Source organism: Buteo buteo, chromosome 24, assembly GCF_964188355.1.
Source record: "Buteo buteo chromosome 24, bButBut1.hap1.1, whole genome shotgun sequence".
NCBI classification, from domain to species: Eukaryota; Metazoa; Chordata; class Aves; order Accipitriformes; family Accipitridae; genus Buteo; species Buteo buteo.
The window spans coordinates 12,279,125-12,295,721 of record NC_134194.1 but is presented as its reverse complement, the minus strand read 5'-3'; the positions used below and the strand labels follow the sequence as shown (position 1 = coordinate 12,295,721).

Sequence of the window (16,597 nt, the reverse complement as noted above, 5' to 3'; positions counted from 1 at the left end):
CAGACTGTCCCAGAAAAATCCCCTTCCACTTTAGCCCTATTCTTTAGGGCAAAAAGAGTATGGTGTGGGTGGTTTTAACAGTGGTAAACACTGGGGTTGTCTTCATTATCTGCAAGGAGCATCTCCAAGGCCATGCTCACGTCCAGCCGTGCTGCTATGGCTGGAGACGTCCTTCTCCAGCAGCAGAGGAGAAGCAGTGGAAATGGCAGGGGCGTGACAGAGATCACACCACTCTTCAGGCCACTCAGCAAACCTCACTTTCAACGTGGGATGAATGCAATTTGTGGGCTAAAGCAGTATTTTGCTGGGAGTGAGCCACTGAAGTGACTGCGTGGCTGAAGCCACATCCAGAGCAGCGTTGCCACTTTCTCAGGACCATCCCTTTCACTAGTCAGATGGATTTCGAGAGCTAACATATATACAGACATGAGGAGTGGATCTCTCCAGTCTGTGTTCATTATTCCTGTTTAAATCAATGTGTTTTATCATAGCAACTACCAAAGAAGGAATCAAGAGCTTTTGTGCAAACAAACACTTATTAAAGCACCCTTCTGAAATATTTATGCTTTGTTCCCAAAAGCCCACTAAGTGCATTGACAGAGTGGTGCAGCACGGCTCTGCATGGCACCAGGAGCATCAGGAGAGCCTTTTCTCCGCTGCCTGGCAAACTGGAAAAAACATTCTTCAGCAGTCTGTTTATCAGCCTGGGAGTTTAACCATCTCTGCACAATGTGATTGAGAAACTGGGAGACGGAAGCAACTCCATCAGAGAGCAGGACAGCCTCAGTCCTTCCTTCAGTCTCAGACCAGCCTTGAAAAGTGACTCCAAATTACATTGTCTGTTTCTTCAAACTCCCTGAAGAATTCACTCCAAAGTCTAAAGAAACAGAGTTTTTGTCAAAATTATTTCTATGCTGATGTTTATAATGAATGGAAGGAGATGATAAGAAATGCAAGAGGAGTTTGTGGGGTGGGAACTGGAAGGTGTTCAAGAAAGGAAACAGAGACTTAGACAGAGAAATAGGAAAAAGAGACCTAAGGAGATCAAGGATGTCATCACCTAACGACTCCCTTCAGCAGTGAAGGCAGCTATGGATATGCTTTTCCACCTCTCCTCTTGGTCCACTTTGCTGTCATGTCCATGCTGCAGATGCAACATGGAGGCTGTTCCGAGAACACTGAAAGCATCCGAGATGGGGAGCACCGTGCTGCAAACTGGACAAAGGAATGGGAGTGTGGAGCATGGAGGGAAGGAAAGACCTCTTAAATGGATTTTACTGCTGTGTAACAGCAACCTGAGAGAAGTGCACTACAGAGGGCAATTCGTATCTCTCACCATTCGTAATTCATCATCCAGGACCTGCAGAATGGCCCTGTGGCCTCTTGTTGTCCAAGAAGGCCAAACACTGATGATTTTATGGATGTCTGCTGTTCTGGTGTGTGTTTCCCTCCCTCAGGAAGCAAATCAGATGGCTTGCTCTTGAAAATAGGCTCTCCAAAAGCTCAGTTACAAGCATGTGCTGGTATTTGATATGTCCCATGTTTATCATCTTGCGCCAAGTGTCGTTTCCTTGACAATGATGGAGCTGTTCAAAGCCACAGCCATAAAACAGAATGAAATGGCTCTGCTAAAGAAAAGTTGTTTATGATCATGCTTTTCTGGAGTTGTCAGCCAGTTCTTATGAGTAAAAACTGTTTTGCAAGTGAAAAACTTGCATTGGCCTGCCGTTATTGCTGTCTTTTTCCTGGGGTGAGTTTTCTGCATAAATCAAGTTAGCAAGAAAACTGTGTACACTTACACTGACAGGAAGGTTTAAAACACTTGAGGTATTTAAACTGAACAGTGGGTCTTGTCAAAAATGCCAAAAACTATAACAAGAATAAAGTTGTACCAGGTGCCCTCCACTGAGGTTTATCCATTTGCAGCTTCCAGGACCACCACATGTGTGAAGCTGGACTTGGAGCTGGCCATGCGAGAAGATCAGTGCACATTTTTCCTTTTTCTCATTTGGTAGTTGGTGGATCTGTGGAGAGTTGGGTATGGAGGAAAAAATCTCCATTTCCCCCACTATTTTCCTCTGAAAAGAAGTGACACAATTAAACAGTTAAGAAGCATGTGCCAGAGCACTCCAGCAGGAGGGGCCGCTGAAAGCAGCAGTGGGCATTGTGCACGAACGCAGTGAGGGAGTGAGTATGAGCAAATATCTCGGAGGACGTCAGCCTCGCCGGTGGGATCTGTGTCAGTCCAGGCAGGCACTCTGGAAAGATACAGAGAAGGTGACTGTTCCCCCTGCGCAAAGATGATGTACATACACATGGTCAAAATACTTCAAACATCCTCTACCATGGGAAGCAAGGGAATAGGAAGCAATATAAACAGAGGAATCAAAACCAGTCCATACTTTGATATACATTTAAATTGGCACTGCCATCAAAGTCCAGTGTCCCTCTTCCCGGATTCCCTCCCTCGCAGGCACACCCCAGTGATGCCTCCTGTACTCTGCAGGCACAAATATCCGTGTACCCATGGAAAGAATTGCAATGAGGTCTCCCTAAGCAGAGGTTTCCAGTCAATCGGTCCAGCTGGCTGTTTACCTTTCCTTCACGCCGGGTTACCTGGGCCTGTTCACAGACCCAGAGCAGAGGGGGTGGCACGCTGGCTCTAGAGAATGTCCGGGCTGTGGGGAGGCAGTGCCTGCTTTCCACAGCACCAGTGCCAGCTTAAATGCAAAGCCAATCTGAAGAGCTCGTTTTGCTCCTAGGGCATATCTCCCCACCGCCACGCCGCAGCTCATTTGCTGTGCGTAGATACGTGAGCAAGATATATCTTCTCAGCAGGATGTCATGGGATACAGGAGTTAGCTCTGGCCATATAAATGTAGCTACATGGCCTCTTGGACAAGCAAATTTATTTAGAATGAGTTTGCTAATCTCCATCCTAGGTTGCAGTGTGCTCTGAAGACACATGCAACACAGATGGAAAATGTGACTATGAGGCAGGATTCCCTTAAGATTTATTTCAATGTGGTAGAGGGTCTCAGTCCTTTCACAACCCCCACTGTCACAAAATAGCAAAAAAGGGGTTGGAATCCCAACTCCTAAAATTGCTTGAAATCTCTCATTTTGCAAACCTGAGAGCTCCACTATTCAGCTATGAATTGGATGCTTACAGCGCAAGAGATGAGTCAAGCAGAGAAAATGTGCTGCAGCACACGGTCCACCAAGTACCTGCCAAAACCACTGGCTTCCAGTATTATTTCTCACCATAATGGGAGCCTGCACGGTAAAGGAGTCTCCGAGCTCTGTTTGACTACAGCAAAGCAGAGATTTTTGAATCAAGCTTCAGGAAAGAAAGGCAATCACAGAACCAGTTCAGCCACCCGGGGTCTACACAAAAAAAAACATTAACAAGGACATGCTACTGCCAGGGGAGATCTTCCAGAGGTGGACTACTGTCCCACAGTATCCATGGGCTCAACCTACTCTGAGATAATAGGCCACATTTTTTGCAGTTTGTTCAGGGCAGTAAAACCCCCTAAAGGGCTATTCAGTGACTGACATCAATGAATGCAGGGGATAAATAATAGCAAACTGCAGCTTTGTTTTCTGGTGTTGGAAGAACTTGAAGAGGGAGAATTATGTGACCATTTAACCTAAATGATGCACAGCTGACTGTGCTAGCCTGTGGAGCCCTGTTTGTTTATCCAGCGACACTACACACAAGTATTTGGCAGGCTTTTTTCAAACTACTTCAGGAAGTTTTTCCTTAAATAAGAGAGCCCCGCTGTCCTTTGCAATGTTCTCTATTGCAAGCATTCATAGATTTTCTCCAATGAAGGTTATTACAAATCACCTAGAGTTCCACTCAGCATGGAAAAATGAGGCACTGTTTTACTTCATATATTTTTTTTGCTTCGTGTTTGTTGCTGCCACCTTTTCCCATGAAATCAGGCAGGCAGTCATCTAAGGAGAGGTAGCTGTCTTTCAAAAGCAAAATGTAGGGGCCAGGAGGTGGCCAAGGGGGAGAACGTCTCTCATTTATACACGCATACAGCCCACAAGGCTCTTTCCAGCAGCTCTGAAAGGTGCAGGGAGGACCCGTGGCCCTGCAGAGCAGCCGGGAATGCAGAGGTAGATGTGCACCACCCTCCCTTTCTCTCCACTTGTCCTGCTAATTAAGTTAAATTTAGAGCCACTGATCTCAACCTGTATATAGCATTGTTTGCTCTTTCTTTTCCAGACTTCCACTGCGCATCCAAGAGTTCATCTTCCTTTCTTTCCCCATGATATCAATCTAATAAAAGTTATTATTTTTCTCTGCCAACTTTGTCTCACTCGTACCCTTAGATCATCAATGTTACTTATACAGACTTTACTACTAAGCATTCATGCCTTGACTTTTTTAGCACCACCAAGTTTCTCCATTTCTTTCCTGAACTTGATTTAGCACAGTTTATCCTGCCAGTGGGTAAGACTGATTCTTTATTAGGGGACTGCCAGCCGTGTGCTCATACTGGCCAAAAGACAGGCTATATACGTTCTGGCTCAGCGTCAACTCCATGCCATAATGTGAGTCCCAAACTGGAGCTGGCTTACAGCTGGGTGGCTCAGATCGCAGGCAAAGCAGGTTCTTCAGACCAGCCACAAAAACATGCCCTTACACAGGGCAGTTGACTCGAAATCTAAACTGAAATGTTCTTCATTTGCTCTTTACATTAACCCCTCTAGCACAGCACTTCATATCTACCCCAGACTGAAGTGACACTTCAGTGGGTAGAATTTTTGCCCTTACACAAGTTAGGCGCATTAACTTTGCTTAGTTAAGAGCTGTATTAAAACCTTTTAAAAGATTTTTTTATTTTCTGGCACAGTTGCAGATGAGATTAGAGAGCTCCCTACACGCTTAATGAAATTTAGCACCTTGAGAGCCCCAGGACAAGAAATGGGTGATGTTGGACAGCCAACGTGCCTTCTGCACAAAGTGCAGAATTTCCAACACACTTGCAGGAACCATTTCAAGCTTTCATCACAGGTGGGGCCAGACTTTCAAGGGTGGTATGCTGCCCCTTGGCCTGCAGGGCAAGAGGAAAGGTGAAATACCTTAGTCCTGAGATGATGGGCATGAGTTCTAACCACACATTTTGATTTATTTGTTGTGAATCTCATGATCTGATATGTCATTTTCATTTCACGCTACACAACAGTTGGCATTGGCTATAGTCTGGCTCACCCTAGTGGTCTGAAGCTTAATGAGATGTATGTAATGCTCTGTAATAGCTTTGGGTGTTTTAAGTATTAATGAAAAGTCATCCAGTCACTTTTGAGCAGTTAAATTAAAAGCAAACTGGATTTTGCTAACTATGGTGTGTTTCCAGGTGATAAACGCTTTTTAACAAATCTCATAAAACCTCCTCTTTCTGCTGCACTGAATGTAATTTGGATTTTTATGGTTCTTTTTAATAGTTCCTCAAATAATTTCATCAGCATAAAGTCTCCTCCTGGATGGAAATTTAATAAAAAGCTGAATCGTTGTGAAAGGTATGAGCATGATCTAATCTTGCCCACTTTTATTCCCAGACCTTGTAAATGTATTCCTAACAATCTGAGAGTTAATAATTAATAAATGTAATAAACTACTTGGAAATTTCAAGCTTACACCGTGCTCTCCCCACCTGGCTGGCCAAAGGTAATTAACACTTTCATGTTTAAGTCAGATGCCCCGATGTCTCTGTGGTCCAATGTAACCAGCTGTACTACCCAAATAAAGATGTGGAGTGCCCCATGCATTCATATCACGGTGACTGTGCCTGTGCCTTTGGCACCAGTGGGGTCTCTTGTATTCGTAAAGCTGCACTAGTGTGAGTTTGCTGGGTTCAGACCTGGGCAAAAATGCACCCAAATAAAGATGCAGAACATGCCTGTTCCTTCTTGCAGGTCATAACATGGCAAAACAACAGCCCAAGGACACGGGCTGTTATCTGGTCCATGACTGAATCAGCAAAAGTACCAAAGTCTCCAGTGCAGCAGGGGGAGTATCCTGTGCTCTGATACTCCAGTTCCTTTTCAAAGTTAGAGGTACAAGTTCAAAACTTCCAGAAACCCTTGAATGCATCTGCATCCTTCTCTGGGTCATAGATGTCCTCAGACCAGTTTGGGTGTATAACCAACATTTTAGAGAGTTTCACAATCTGTCTTATAACTCAGTAGCCTTACAATAGCATTCTACCTCAGATGAGCAAACACATGATCAGGACATAATCCCTGTTCGGTAGCATGAGTTTTAAAGATAATTGCTGCAAAACCACTGTCTTATTTTTTCTGCAGATCTGTGTGAGAGGCACCATTTATTGAAAGGAGCAGGTGTGGGTAAAGCAGCTCAGAGGTTCATTATGATCGGGCAGACCGTGGCTGTGCTGTGGGGACCAGGACCTCCCAGTTCCCTGCCTGGGCACTTGCCTGCCTGCATCTGGACTCCATTTCGGAGAGATGCTGCTTTGCTCCGTCATTATGTCCTCCCTCACACAAAGCATCACCTGGTGCATGGGCTAGAAAGGAGCTGCATGTGCAGGCTGGAATAAGGGAAGAGCACGTGTGGAAATGTGTGGATGTCCTTAAGTCAGCACAGCTAATGGAATTCATCCCGGAGCGCTTGGGAACCAGCCAAGGAAATTTCTGAAGCATTAGTGATTATCTCTGAGAAGTGGTGGTGGCAGGCCCCAACGGACAGGAGAAACGAACAGTGTCCTAGCTTTAAAGAGGAGAAGAGGCCCCAGGAGTTACCCACTAACCTGCCTAACTCTGTTTCTTGGAAAGATACTGGAACAAATTATTAAATAATCAATATAAACACCTAGAAGATAATAAAATGACAAGAAAAAGCCAGCATGGATTTCTCAAGAGCAAATCACATCAAATCAATCTAATTTCCTCCTCTAACAGAACAACAGGCCTCGTGGATAAGGGAGAAGCCGATGTGATATATCCTGACTGTAAAAAGACTGTGTACTCAGTATTACATGACGGTCTCATGAGCAAATTAGGGGCATATGAGCAAAATAGGAACATAAACAAAATCACCATAATTTGGGTGCATAAGCAGGAGAAAAAAACACTTCCCAAACAGGCCATTTCAAGTGGGGACAGAGGAGCCTGGTTTGTTCATCATGTCCATTAATAACTGATTTGTATGATAGCAAAGATAATACAATTTTATAAGCTGGGAGGCCTTGTAAAAAATACAGAGGACAGGATCGGAATTCAAATTGATCTAGATAATGGGATGAGATCTGTAAGCTGAAACTCGAGGAGGACAAATGCAAAATACTGTGCTTAGGCAGGAAAAATCGAATGTACAAATACAAAATGAGAAATAACTAACAAAGCATCGCTGAAAGGATGATGATACCAATTACTTTATCACTTCTGTCTGTGTGCAGAGTATTTCTTTTCTGATTACAATGGTTAACCTAGAATTTACTGCTATGTACAGATAGTGTTGACGTTGACAGAGCTGGTGGAAGTTCACACTTTTTTATTTTTGGCAAAGAAAATTTCTGTTTCCAAGGTTTATTCATTAAAAAGTAACTTTCTGGAGGGGAGCTTAAGTGGAGAAAAAAGCCAGTGTTGCCCAACAGAAGTGACCCCTTCTCATTTAAGGCAGAGTTTTACTCTCGGCATAGCAGTACTGTGTGCAGTGTGCCGTTGTGTGCCCATGAGCCCTCCGAGCCCTGGACTGTCCATCCCCGAAGGACAGAGCTCACTGTACTCATCCAGTCCAGCCCTGTACCTACCACTGCTTGCTGGTTAAGCCAAAAGACAGAGGAAACCTCAGAAATGGTCACTTAACAGTTACCATTCCCCAAAAGGTGTTATTTTTAGATCCAGCAGCAAGGGTCGTGAAGCACAAGTTTAAGAGGTCTTTCATGTTTCCATACCAAGTAATAAGATGCTCCCATTTACTAATACAAATATTTAAACCATTTTCCCATCTCTTCAGGTTTTTCCTATCATGAGTATCTTTGGTCAGCAGATTGCTGGTGTGACATGAGTTGACATGAATCCAGGCTGCGATATCAGCCATAACACAATGGAGGAGGTTTCCTGGTAAAAATACCGGTGACCACTCCTTAGCACCAATTCTGCTCAATTGGCTTCCCTTGAGGTTTCCAACCCTGCCAGAGTCACTCTAATGCCTGTGTCCCTTCAGTTTAAATTGCTGGAAATGGTTCGCAGAAGAATGCAGAGTGCTGAAGTGAAAATTAAAGCAACACTTACTTACCTGAAGCCGTGGATTTTTAAACTTGGCTCTGTTTGGCCCTCACTGGGTTCCTCACATGCACTGGAGGCCACGGCTCCACCAGGACAGGCCAAGGAAAGTCACTTATACCCTGCTCTGTCTCACACAGACATGTTATTTTCCTCGATTCATACAAAGCCTATCTAATAAGGCAGGAGAAGAAACTGCCTCTTTGTTTATTGGAGAGATAACAATAGGTTCCTATTCTAAATCCCGAGGCAGTATACAGTATAGGGGACAAACAACAGCTGTCATGAGCCAAGATCTCTTGTTGTTGTTATTGGTTTTTTTTAATATCATCATCAAAAGTTCAAAACAGATTTTCAGCCAAGTTTATCACCCCTGATACAATTCCACCAACTCAATAGAGTTAGAGTCTATATGAAATAAGCTTCTCCTAAGAGACAATAGTGACAAGAAGAGACAAGCTTTCGACATACATCCAGGCAAAGTCATCCCACAATTCAGTGTGAATGCATCCTACCATGCTGGGGACGATGTTCAGTTGGTTTTGGTTTTTTCCCCTTTTTTTCCCCTTCCCCCATGCAAAGCTCAGTCATACAAAAGAGAACAAAATATTTCACCTCTGAATCCTGCATGTCACTATTAGGAACTAAATGCTGGCAAGAATCTGTGGGAATGGAGAAGTTGTATCATTCCTCTTCTTCTTGACCAGTGGCCAAGTGATAGCTACCATCGTCACTGTCGTGATTTCTGGTTTTCTGCATGTAGAAATGAACAGGTCTGGGGCTTATGCTCACTCACCCCTCACCCTTTTCCTCTCCGCTGGTGCAGGGACGGTGCGGGAGGTCCCGACCCCCACGGCTGTGTCGCGCAGTGCCTCTCCTCCGGATGGCCTGCAGACCTGCAGAGCAGGGAGTGACAGGCGATGCCGGTGTCCCTGACCTGCCCCGCGTGTGCAGTGAGCCCTCGTCCCTTTCTGTGCCTCCATTTCCCTTCTGGGTGAGCACCTGCCCAGACACACACACTGCTGTGACGTGCTCCCAGCCCTGAGCAGGGAGAGCAAAGCAATAGCTTGGCCAGATGTTTCCTACCGCCGAGGAGAGCGGAGGAGGAACGAATATCCCACCGGAGTACGACTGCAGTCCAAGAGAACAATTCCTGAGCACACGCATCTTCTTCCAGCTCCACAGCCCATGAGAGTGCTTAAGATACAAATCTCAAATATTTAGAATATTAACATCTATCAGTTTCACACATTCCTTAAAGTAGCATATTTCTTGCATGACTGATCCTGCCATATGGTAACATTAGCCTGTACCATTACCATCTGGCTCAGCCTTAACTGTATCAAAAGCATTTTGACAGGAGGTAGCATCTTTCCTTTTCCACCCCTCCTTCTCCTCCCGCCAAAACCTATATGATTTCTCCTCAAATGAACCCAACTTTTGGTCCTGCCTGAGAAGGTTGTCTGTATATTCTGTCTAGGAACTAGCTCTTTGCTTTCAAATGCTTTGCATTCAGGAAGCAGAACTAAAAGCCAGGAACAAGGGAACTCCCAAACTTCTTTCCCAAAGGAATTTTTAGTGTTTGTTAGGACAAAGCCAAGAGAGAAGCAGTGGGTCCTGGGTGTTATGCACTTCTTCCATTCTCTACTCAAATACATGCTCCATGAAAAAAATTGTTCCTTAATCAGTCCTGACTTACCCTGTTACCATTGCTAGTATATACCTTCATTCTTGCCTGACAAAAAAGAAAACAAAAAAGGAAACACAAATCTCTTGCCCTGTTTCTTCTCCCTTATTCATAACCACAGATATTTTTATGATGCCCTCTGCTATGTTCCTTTTCTAAAGTAAACCACATCCTACATCTCCATGTCTTCCCTTCAGTGTCCTTTCGGGTGGAGATATGGGATCCTGAGTGAGCCCACCAGATACTAATACAATATTGATAATAGTGGCAAATGCAGAAATGGTAATAACATAACCTATTGTGTGCAGCCTGTCCTTTTGTGCTGGTTCAGTGACCCAGTAGCCCGTAAAACAGCCTCTGCTGCATCAGAGCAGTTTGCAGGTAGGCTGGGGGCCCTCATCCGTGCTTGCTCTCTTTGTCCTGCTGCCACTAATCCTCTCCATTATTTAGCACACCGATACATAACACTCCTGCACCCACCCAGGCAGGGAGTCAATTCAAATGCAGCTGAAAGAGGAGAATTTGTCCACAAACAGCAGGTCGTAATGAGATAAGGTTCTCACGGCTTCTCTTGCGGCTGGTGAGCAGGAGCTGGTCCTTCATGTGCTTCAACAGCACTGTTCAGCTTTGAAAAGAAAACCAAAATCCAGCACTGTAACAATAACAGCGGCACGTGAATGACTGCCTGGCTGCAGATTAGGAAGAAAGCGATACTCTTCAAGTGTCATCAGAATAATAATAATAATAAAAAATCACTTAAAATGGTCAATGTATTTTGCCTGTACAGTGTTGCAGTGTGCAATCAGGAAGGTCACCACAGGAGGGAAGCAGTGTTTCACTTTTGTTTCTTTAGTAGGCAAGGCTAATTTTTTTTTTTAAAAAGTATATTTTGACCATTAGAAAAACCTCCCTGTTGTGACAAAGCAATAAATATCTCTTATACAGAGAATTTAAGTTGACAGGAGCTGGTTGGGACGATGGGTTAAAAAAACCCTGCTTTCAGAACAGCTTGCAGAATTCAGAATTGATTAAAAATGAGAAGTATGTTTAAAGGGAGAAGCAGCAATAAAGCTGTCATGAGACAGAAAATGAAAGTGGACAGCTCACTTGGCAGCTGCCTTCATGCATGCCTGTCACAATGGTACCTCTGGCCAACAGCTAATAGTTTAAGATATATGGTCCCTCTACCCAGTTAAAAAAAAATCAGTTTGTATGTTCTTGATTTCCAGTGCAGACAAGAAATGGAACATGTAGTGGAATTGCTTATATACCTATAGTCTGAAGTTAGAGCACCTCTTTTCCTGTATAAATTGACAGATGTAACTTCACAAAGTTCTGGTTTTAAAGACATGAACAAAGAGAGAAATATCTGACTAAACTCTGGGCTGATTCATTTATCCATTTTCAAGGTTTTCAGGCTAAAAAGCAGAATATTTCCATGGTCCCTGTAAAATAACATTGGTGCTGAAATGCTCAGTGAACAGTGAGCTTTCCCTCAGCAGACAGGCTGGAGGCAGAGGGTAGTGCCACTGGTGCATTCCAGGCAAAGCAAAACTGCCAGCAAGGAATATTTGGGGGAATTTTGTGGGTTTCTGCAGTAGAATCCACCACCCCTGGAGATTCCTCCAATCACCTCTGATGCTGCACGTTAAATAGCGATTTTTAGCCTTTCCAGTGACCCCTTTTCTACAGCAATTGAGGATAGAAACCACAGAGCTTTGCAGAAATGTATAAAAGAAAGCTGAAATATCACCATTCCTTCGTTATTAACAGAGAAGATATAAAGAGCCTGCAAAAGTAGTCCACAGCAGTAGGAGCTGGGCTTGGCAGAGGTCAGGAGAGAAATGTAACCTGCTCTTCACAGCGATATACTCTCCAGTCCACGGAAGTTCCCTCAGAAGCTGCAACTTCCCATCCCAGCATTTCCTGCAGCAGAGACGTGCCAAGGCATTGGGAGTGGCGTGTGCGTGCTCCCGGAGATCCGCTGCGGGACGGGCACTACCGGGGGGCACAGGGGAGGCACAGCCAGGACTAGGCAGACATTCCCTCTGTCTGTTTGAGGTCAGCCAGCTCTGGACGTCCTGCTGTCTGATGGGGTTCCTCAGCCTCAGGGACCCCCCTGTGCAGTAGATTTCTTTCCTTTGGTCATTCCAGGAATACAAACTCTGCCCGGTTTAACACTGTTTTGATACAGCTTTGCAGTCTCTAGGTGGTGGAGATTGATACCAGTCACTTTTCTATGGCTTTCTAAGGGATGGATTGTATTAGCTTGGAGTCAGCCTAAAAACTGCCGGTAGAATTTTGGAATGGGAGCCGGTGTTCCTCAAAATCGAATCTAAATGTAAGTACTGTGCATCATATGGCGGCACGGAAACCTCCATCATGTCACCTGTGAAAATGAGGCTGCAGCCTCATTAGCTTTCAGGAAGAGAGCCATGTGGAAGTAAATCTGAAAATAGCAACTTGCTAAATTTCTTCAGACTTTCTGAGGAGGAAGACAGACTCAGCATCACACAGTGGTTGGACTCCACGGTTCTTTCCTGCTTCTGCTTCCTGTGGGACCTTTGGCAAATAACCTCATCTCTCTTGTCTCCCTTTTCCATCTGTCAAAGGAGGATGAAAGAGATCTGGGTAGACTTTCACTTACAGTGATAAGACTTTGATACTACAGTCCCGGGTAGCACTGATACAAATCAAAATGTTGATGCCTGAGACAGAAGTTTCAGCACTGGTGCAATTTGTCAGCATCTCATACTTGTTCCCACGCAAAGATGAATCATCAGAGAACAAGGATTTGTCATACTGTATCATCATGTGATGGCAAAAACCACCACCATTGACTGCAAGCAAACAGTGAGATCCCAGTTGGAGAGAAAAACTGGTGAAGTATCCAAAATATTTTAACATACTGGAATATATAGGAAATAACCCTGACAATGCAAATGTAATTCCACTTAGTGCTTTTCCACCTGCTGCATTCCTTGGGCCATGAACCCCATCACTCTGGCCCTCCTGGTACAACATGCAGTCCAGTAGCAGCTTGTGCTGAAAGAAAATCCTTTAGCTGTTGGCACTGTAGGGGTTATGACCCACAAAGAATAATTTCCAACCATATAGGGCAGTTGTACCTATATGGAATAGTCAATTCATTACACCATTCAATTTGTGAAATGACACTTCTGATCTTCAAAGTGTTTTACATCCCACACATTGCAGGTAGTTAACAAGTAATAAAGAGTAAGAATTAATTAATCCTAGCCATACCCCCAAGAGATATGTAGACAAACATTAATCTACCGATAGAAATGGAGCAACCGAGGTTATGTGACTTGTCCAAGGCCACAGTGGTATCTAGGGCAGAGCCAAGATTAGAGGGCAGAAACTCTGATTCCAAAGCTCAGAGCCTGCCTTTCATGATACTTATTTTGAGGAGGAATATAATCTCCAAAATAAATAATCTGTTCAGAAAAAGTCTTGGTTTGTCTTCTGTACTTTATTAGTGCATTGCAAGTACATCCTGATACATGGGGTCAGGCAGTCAATATTGACTTTGGCCCATCCTGTGTGTTTATATACACGCAAATACATATATCTGTATTATATACAGTATGTGTGTGAGAACAACAAGGTATCTAATTAAAGAGTTTCATACCAAATATGCAGAATAACAAGTGTCAATGTGTTATTGCAAAGCTCCACAAGCAGACCACTGTCTGAGTGTGGACATACTTTCCCACGCCAGCTCGCAGTCCTGCAGCCACCCCGTTAGGGAACAGAGTCACATTGTATTTAACCCCCTTCAGCCTCACTGATGGGCATTTTTGGGATCTCACTGGGCAGGATGATATCCAGAGATAGAAGTCCTCCCAGTACGCATCCCGCGAGCCTCACTGCAACCCATGCTTTCTCTGCAGAATTACCATACTCCGATGATGATATACCCACATCAACACCTACGCTCATGAAAATTTGCAAGCATCCTTAACTTTCGTCTGTATTCCTACAATTCTGAACAAATTACGTTCAATCCAAAATAAAAAAAAAATATACCCAGCATACCTTTGATTATACCTGTGTATGTTCAGGCAAACCCCCGTGTGGCCCTCAGATACAACCTGAGAAGAAAACTAGAACAACTGAGCTTTATGTGTTTCCTTTATCTGGTTCAAACTTCTGCACAGGCAAGGAATTTTTGCTTTTCTTGTAATTAGTGTGCATGTGTTGAGGCTCTAATAATCTTTCCTTAGGTTTTCTCACCAGTCCTGACCTTCCTATTTGGACCCATACAGCAGACCAGCTCTACATCTTTTTGTTCTCGGATGATAAAGTGCTCAGCATTTTGCACTCAGCTTATCTCATACATTTGGGATTTTAATGATCGACACAAGTGCCTTCCCAAAGGCTGGTTGGTCTTTCGGTATGAAGATTATGTAGGAAAATTAATGGTGGAAAAATGGGTTTGTCCATCTGTTCCTTTCACTGTGGTGACTATGAGCTCTACAAACAGCTATGCTATTTTAGTTCTAAAAAATACATTTGCAGTGTCTTCTTTAAGGAGGTAAAATATGCTCAGCTTTTGTTTTCTGCTATTTTGTGTATCAGAACATTATGCTGCCATGTACAGCAGAGCGTGCGGGGAACCCAGAGCACAGTCTGTTACCGTGCTTTATTTTTTGCACTGTCTGCTTCCATTTTTCAATGTTCTGACTTACTGCTGGTTGTTTCAAAGAGCTACAGTGCATCTGATAGTGTATGAACCATAACTGCCCGAATCCACGGCGAGATTGCTACCGAAATAATATAACCCCTCCAGGCGTGAAGCGCACAAAAGTCAAACTTTTCTTCTCGGGATGGAAGTCTGGTGCGGATTGACCAAGAGGTACTGATTTTGCTTAGTTTTCTTTTAATTTAAACTGGCAGTCCGTTAACAGAGGTGGTTGGACGATGGGTGGGATACAGGTTTATCTCCGAGCGCGCGCGTACCGTCTTTTCGTGTGCAGACATAAATAACATAGGAAAGCACGGGAAAGCCCGGGACCGCACAGTAAGAAAAAAAATAACTCGCATCTCGCCACCTAAGGCCCCGGCGACCCAGCCGGCCCGGCCAGGCGGGCCCTGCTCGCCCGACCCCTGCGCCCTCCCAGCCTGGAAGCCGCCCGGGGCCGCGCCTCAGCGCTGCCCGCAGCCGGGGGCGGTCGGCCCCGCACGCCCCGGAGAAAGCCCGCGGCTCTCGACCTCCTCCCCCGGCCGCGCTGCGCCCCGGCCCGACCCCTGCGGCGGGGCCGATCGCGGCGCCCCGGGGCCGCCCGCCAACTTCCACCGGGGCTTCGCCCTGCCCGCGGGGCCGCCGCCCCTGAGGGGGGTGGGGGGGGCTCGGGGCGGCCTCAGGCTCGGCGGCGCCGGGCCGCGGCCAGGCCCATCCCGGCCTAAGGGGCCGCCGTGGCGCCAGGCCGGGCCAGGGGAGGCGGCGGGCTGACCGGGCCGGGGCCGGGGCGAGCCCGGGGCCGGGGCGGGCCGGAGGCGGAGCCGGGCGGCGGGAGGAGGCCGCGCCTCGGGGGCGGCGTTGCAGAGCGAGGAGGCGGCTCCGGAGCCAACGCGCCTGCCCGGCCGGCGGCGGAGCTCGGCTACAGGGGGAGGGGGGTGGGGGGGCGGCTCGGCGGCGGGTCTGCGGGCCGGGCGGGCCCCATGGGCGGGTGTGTGGGCTCCCACCACGACTCCTCGGGCAGCCTCAACGAGAACTCGGACGGCACCGGAGGTGAGCGCCGGGTCCCGGGTGGGGTTGGGGTGGGATGGGATGGGGGGGGTGGGCGGCCGGGCCACCCCCGGCGTCGCGGCGCGGGGGGGGGGGGACACGGACCCCGGGTCGGGCGCTGCGGGCCGGGGCCTGCGGCGGGGGACGCGCCCGGGGCCGGCGCCGTGTGAGGGAGCCGCGCTGCCCTCGCCGGCCTCGGGGCGCCGCGCCCGGCTTTCCTCCCTCCACACACACACACACCCCCCGCGGCCGGCCCCGGCGCGGCCTCCCGGGCCGCAACTTTCCTGGGGCGGTGGGGGGGGGGGGTGTGCGGGGCACCCCGGCCCGCGTACAGCGCCCGGGGGCTCGGCGGGGCGGCCGGGTGGGCGCAGCCCCGGCGGGCGGAGGCCCCCCCCGCCCTCGGACGCGGCCCCGTGGCTGGGGGCTCGGCGGCGCGGCCCCTCCGCCGGGCCGGCGGGGCCGGGGGGCGGGCGGCTGATGAAATAAAGACGGGCTGGGGAAAGGGCCTGCCTGGGGCTCCCAAACTTTGTTTTCCTTGGGCTCAGCTCCTTGTGGTGTGCGGAAAATAATTCTTCAGATAACTTAGATCCTGGCACTGCTGCGGGTTTGGGTTTTCGTTTTATTCTCTCCAAGAAAGATGGATGCTTTCCTCCAGCCTAAATCACCCGTGCTAAATAATCAATTTCCAGCGACTTCAGATGCTGGAGCAGCGCGTTCTCACTCGTGTGCAAGCGCATACCTACTCGGCGAGCGTAGCTGATGTGGAAACGCTGCTGCAGCGTAAGCGGCCTTTACCCGTAACGTTTTACTCTACCTAAATGTCTGAATGATTGCTTTTTCAACGTTCTTAGGTTTGTGGACCCCTGATGTTCTCCAGCTGAGCTGTACATGCT

General features: G+C 47.0%; 1 protein-coding gene across 1 annotated transcript in view; it reads left to right on the top strand.

Moving 5' to 3' along the window:
• The first annotated feature begins 15,600 nt into the window (after nucleotides 1-15,600).
• Nucleotides 15,601-16,597, top strand: part of UBTD2 (ubiquitin domain containing 2) — a 55,886-nt gene continuing 54,889 nt past the window's right edge. The window contains exon 1 of the mRNA XM_075056944.1: nucleotides 15,601-15,707. Within this exon, the coding sequence (XP_074913045.1) occupies nucleotides 15,638-15,707 (70 nt within the window). The 5' untranslated portion in view covers nucleotides 15,601-15,637. The remainder of the gene's footprint in view (nucleotides 15,708-16,597) is intronic.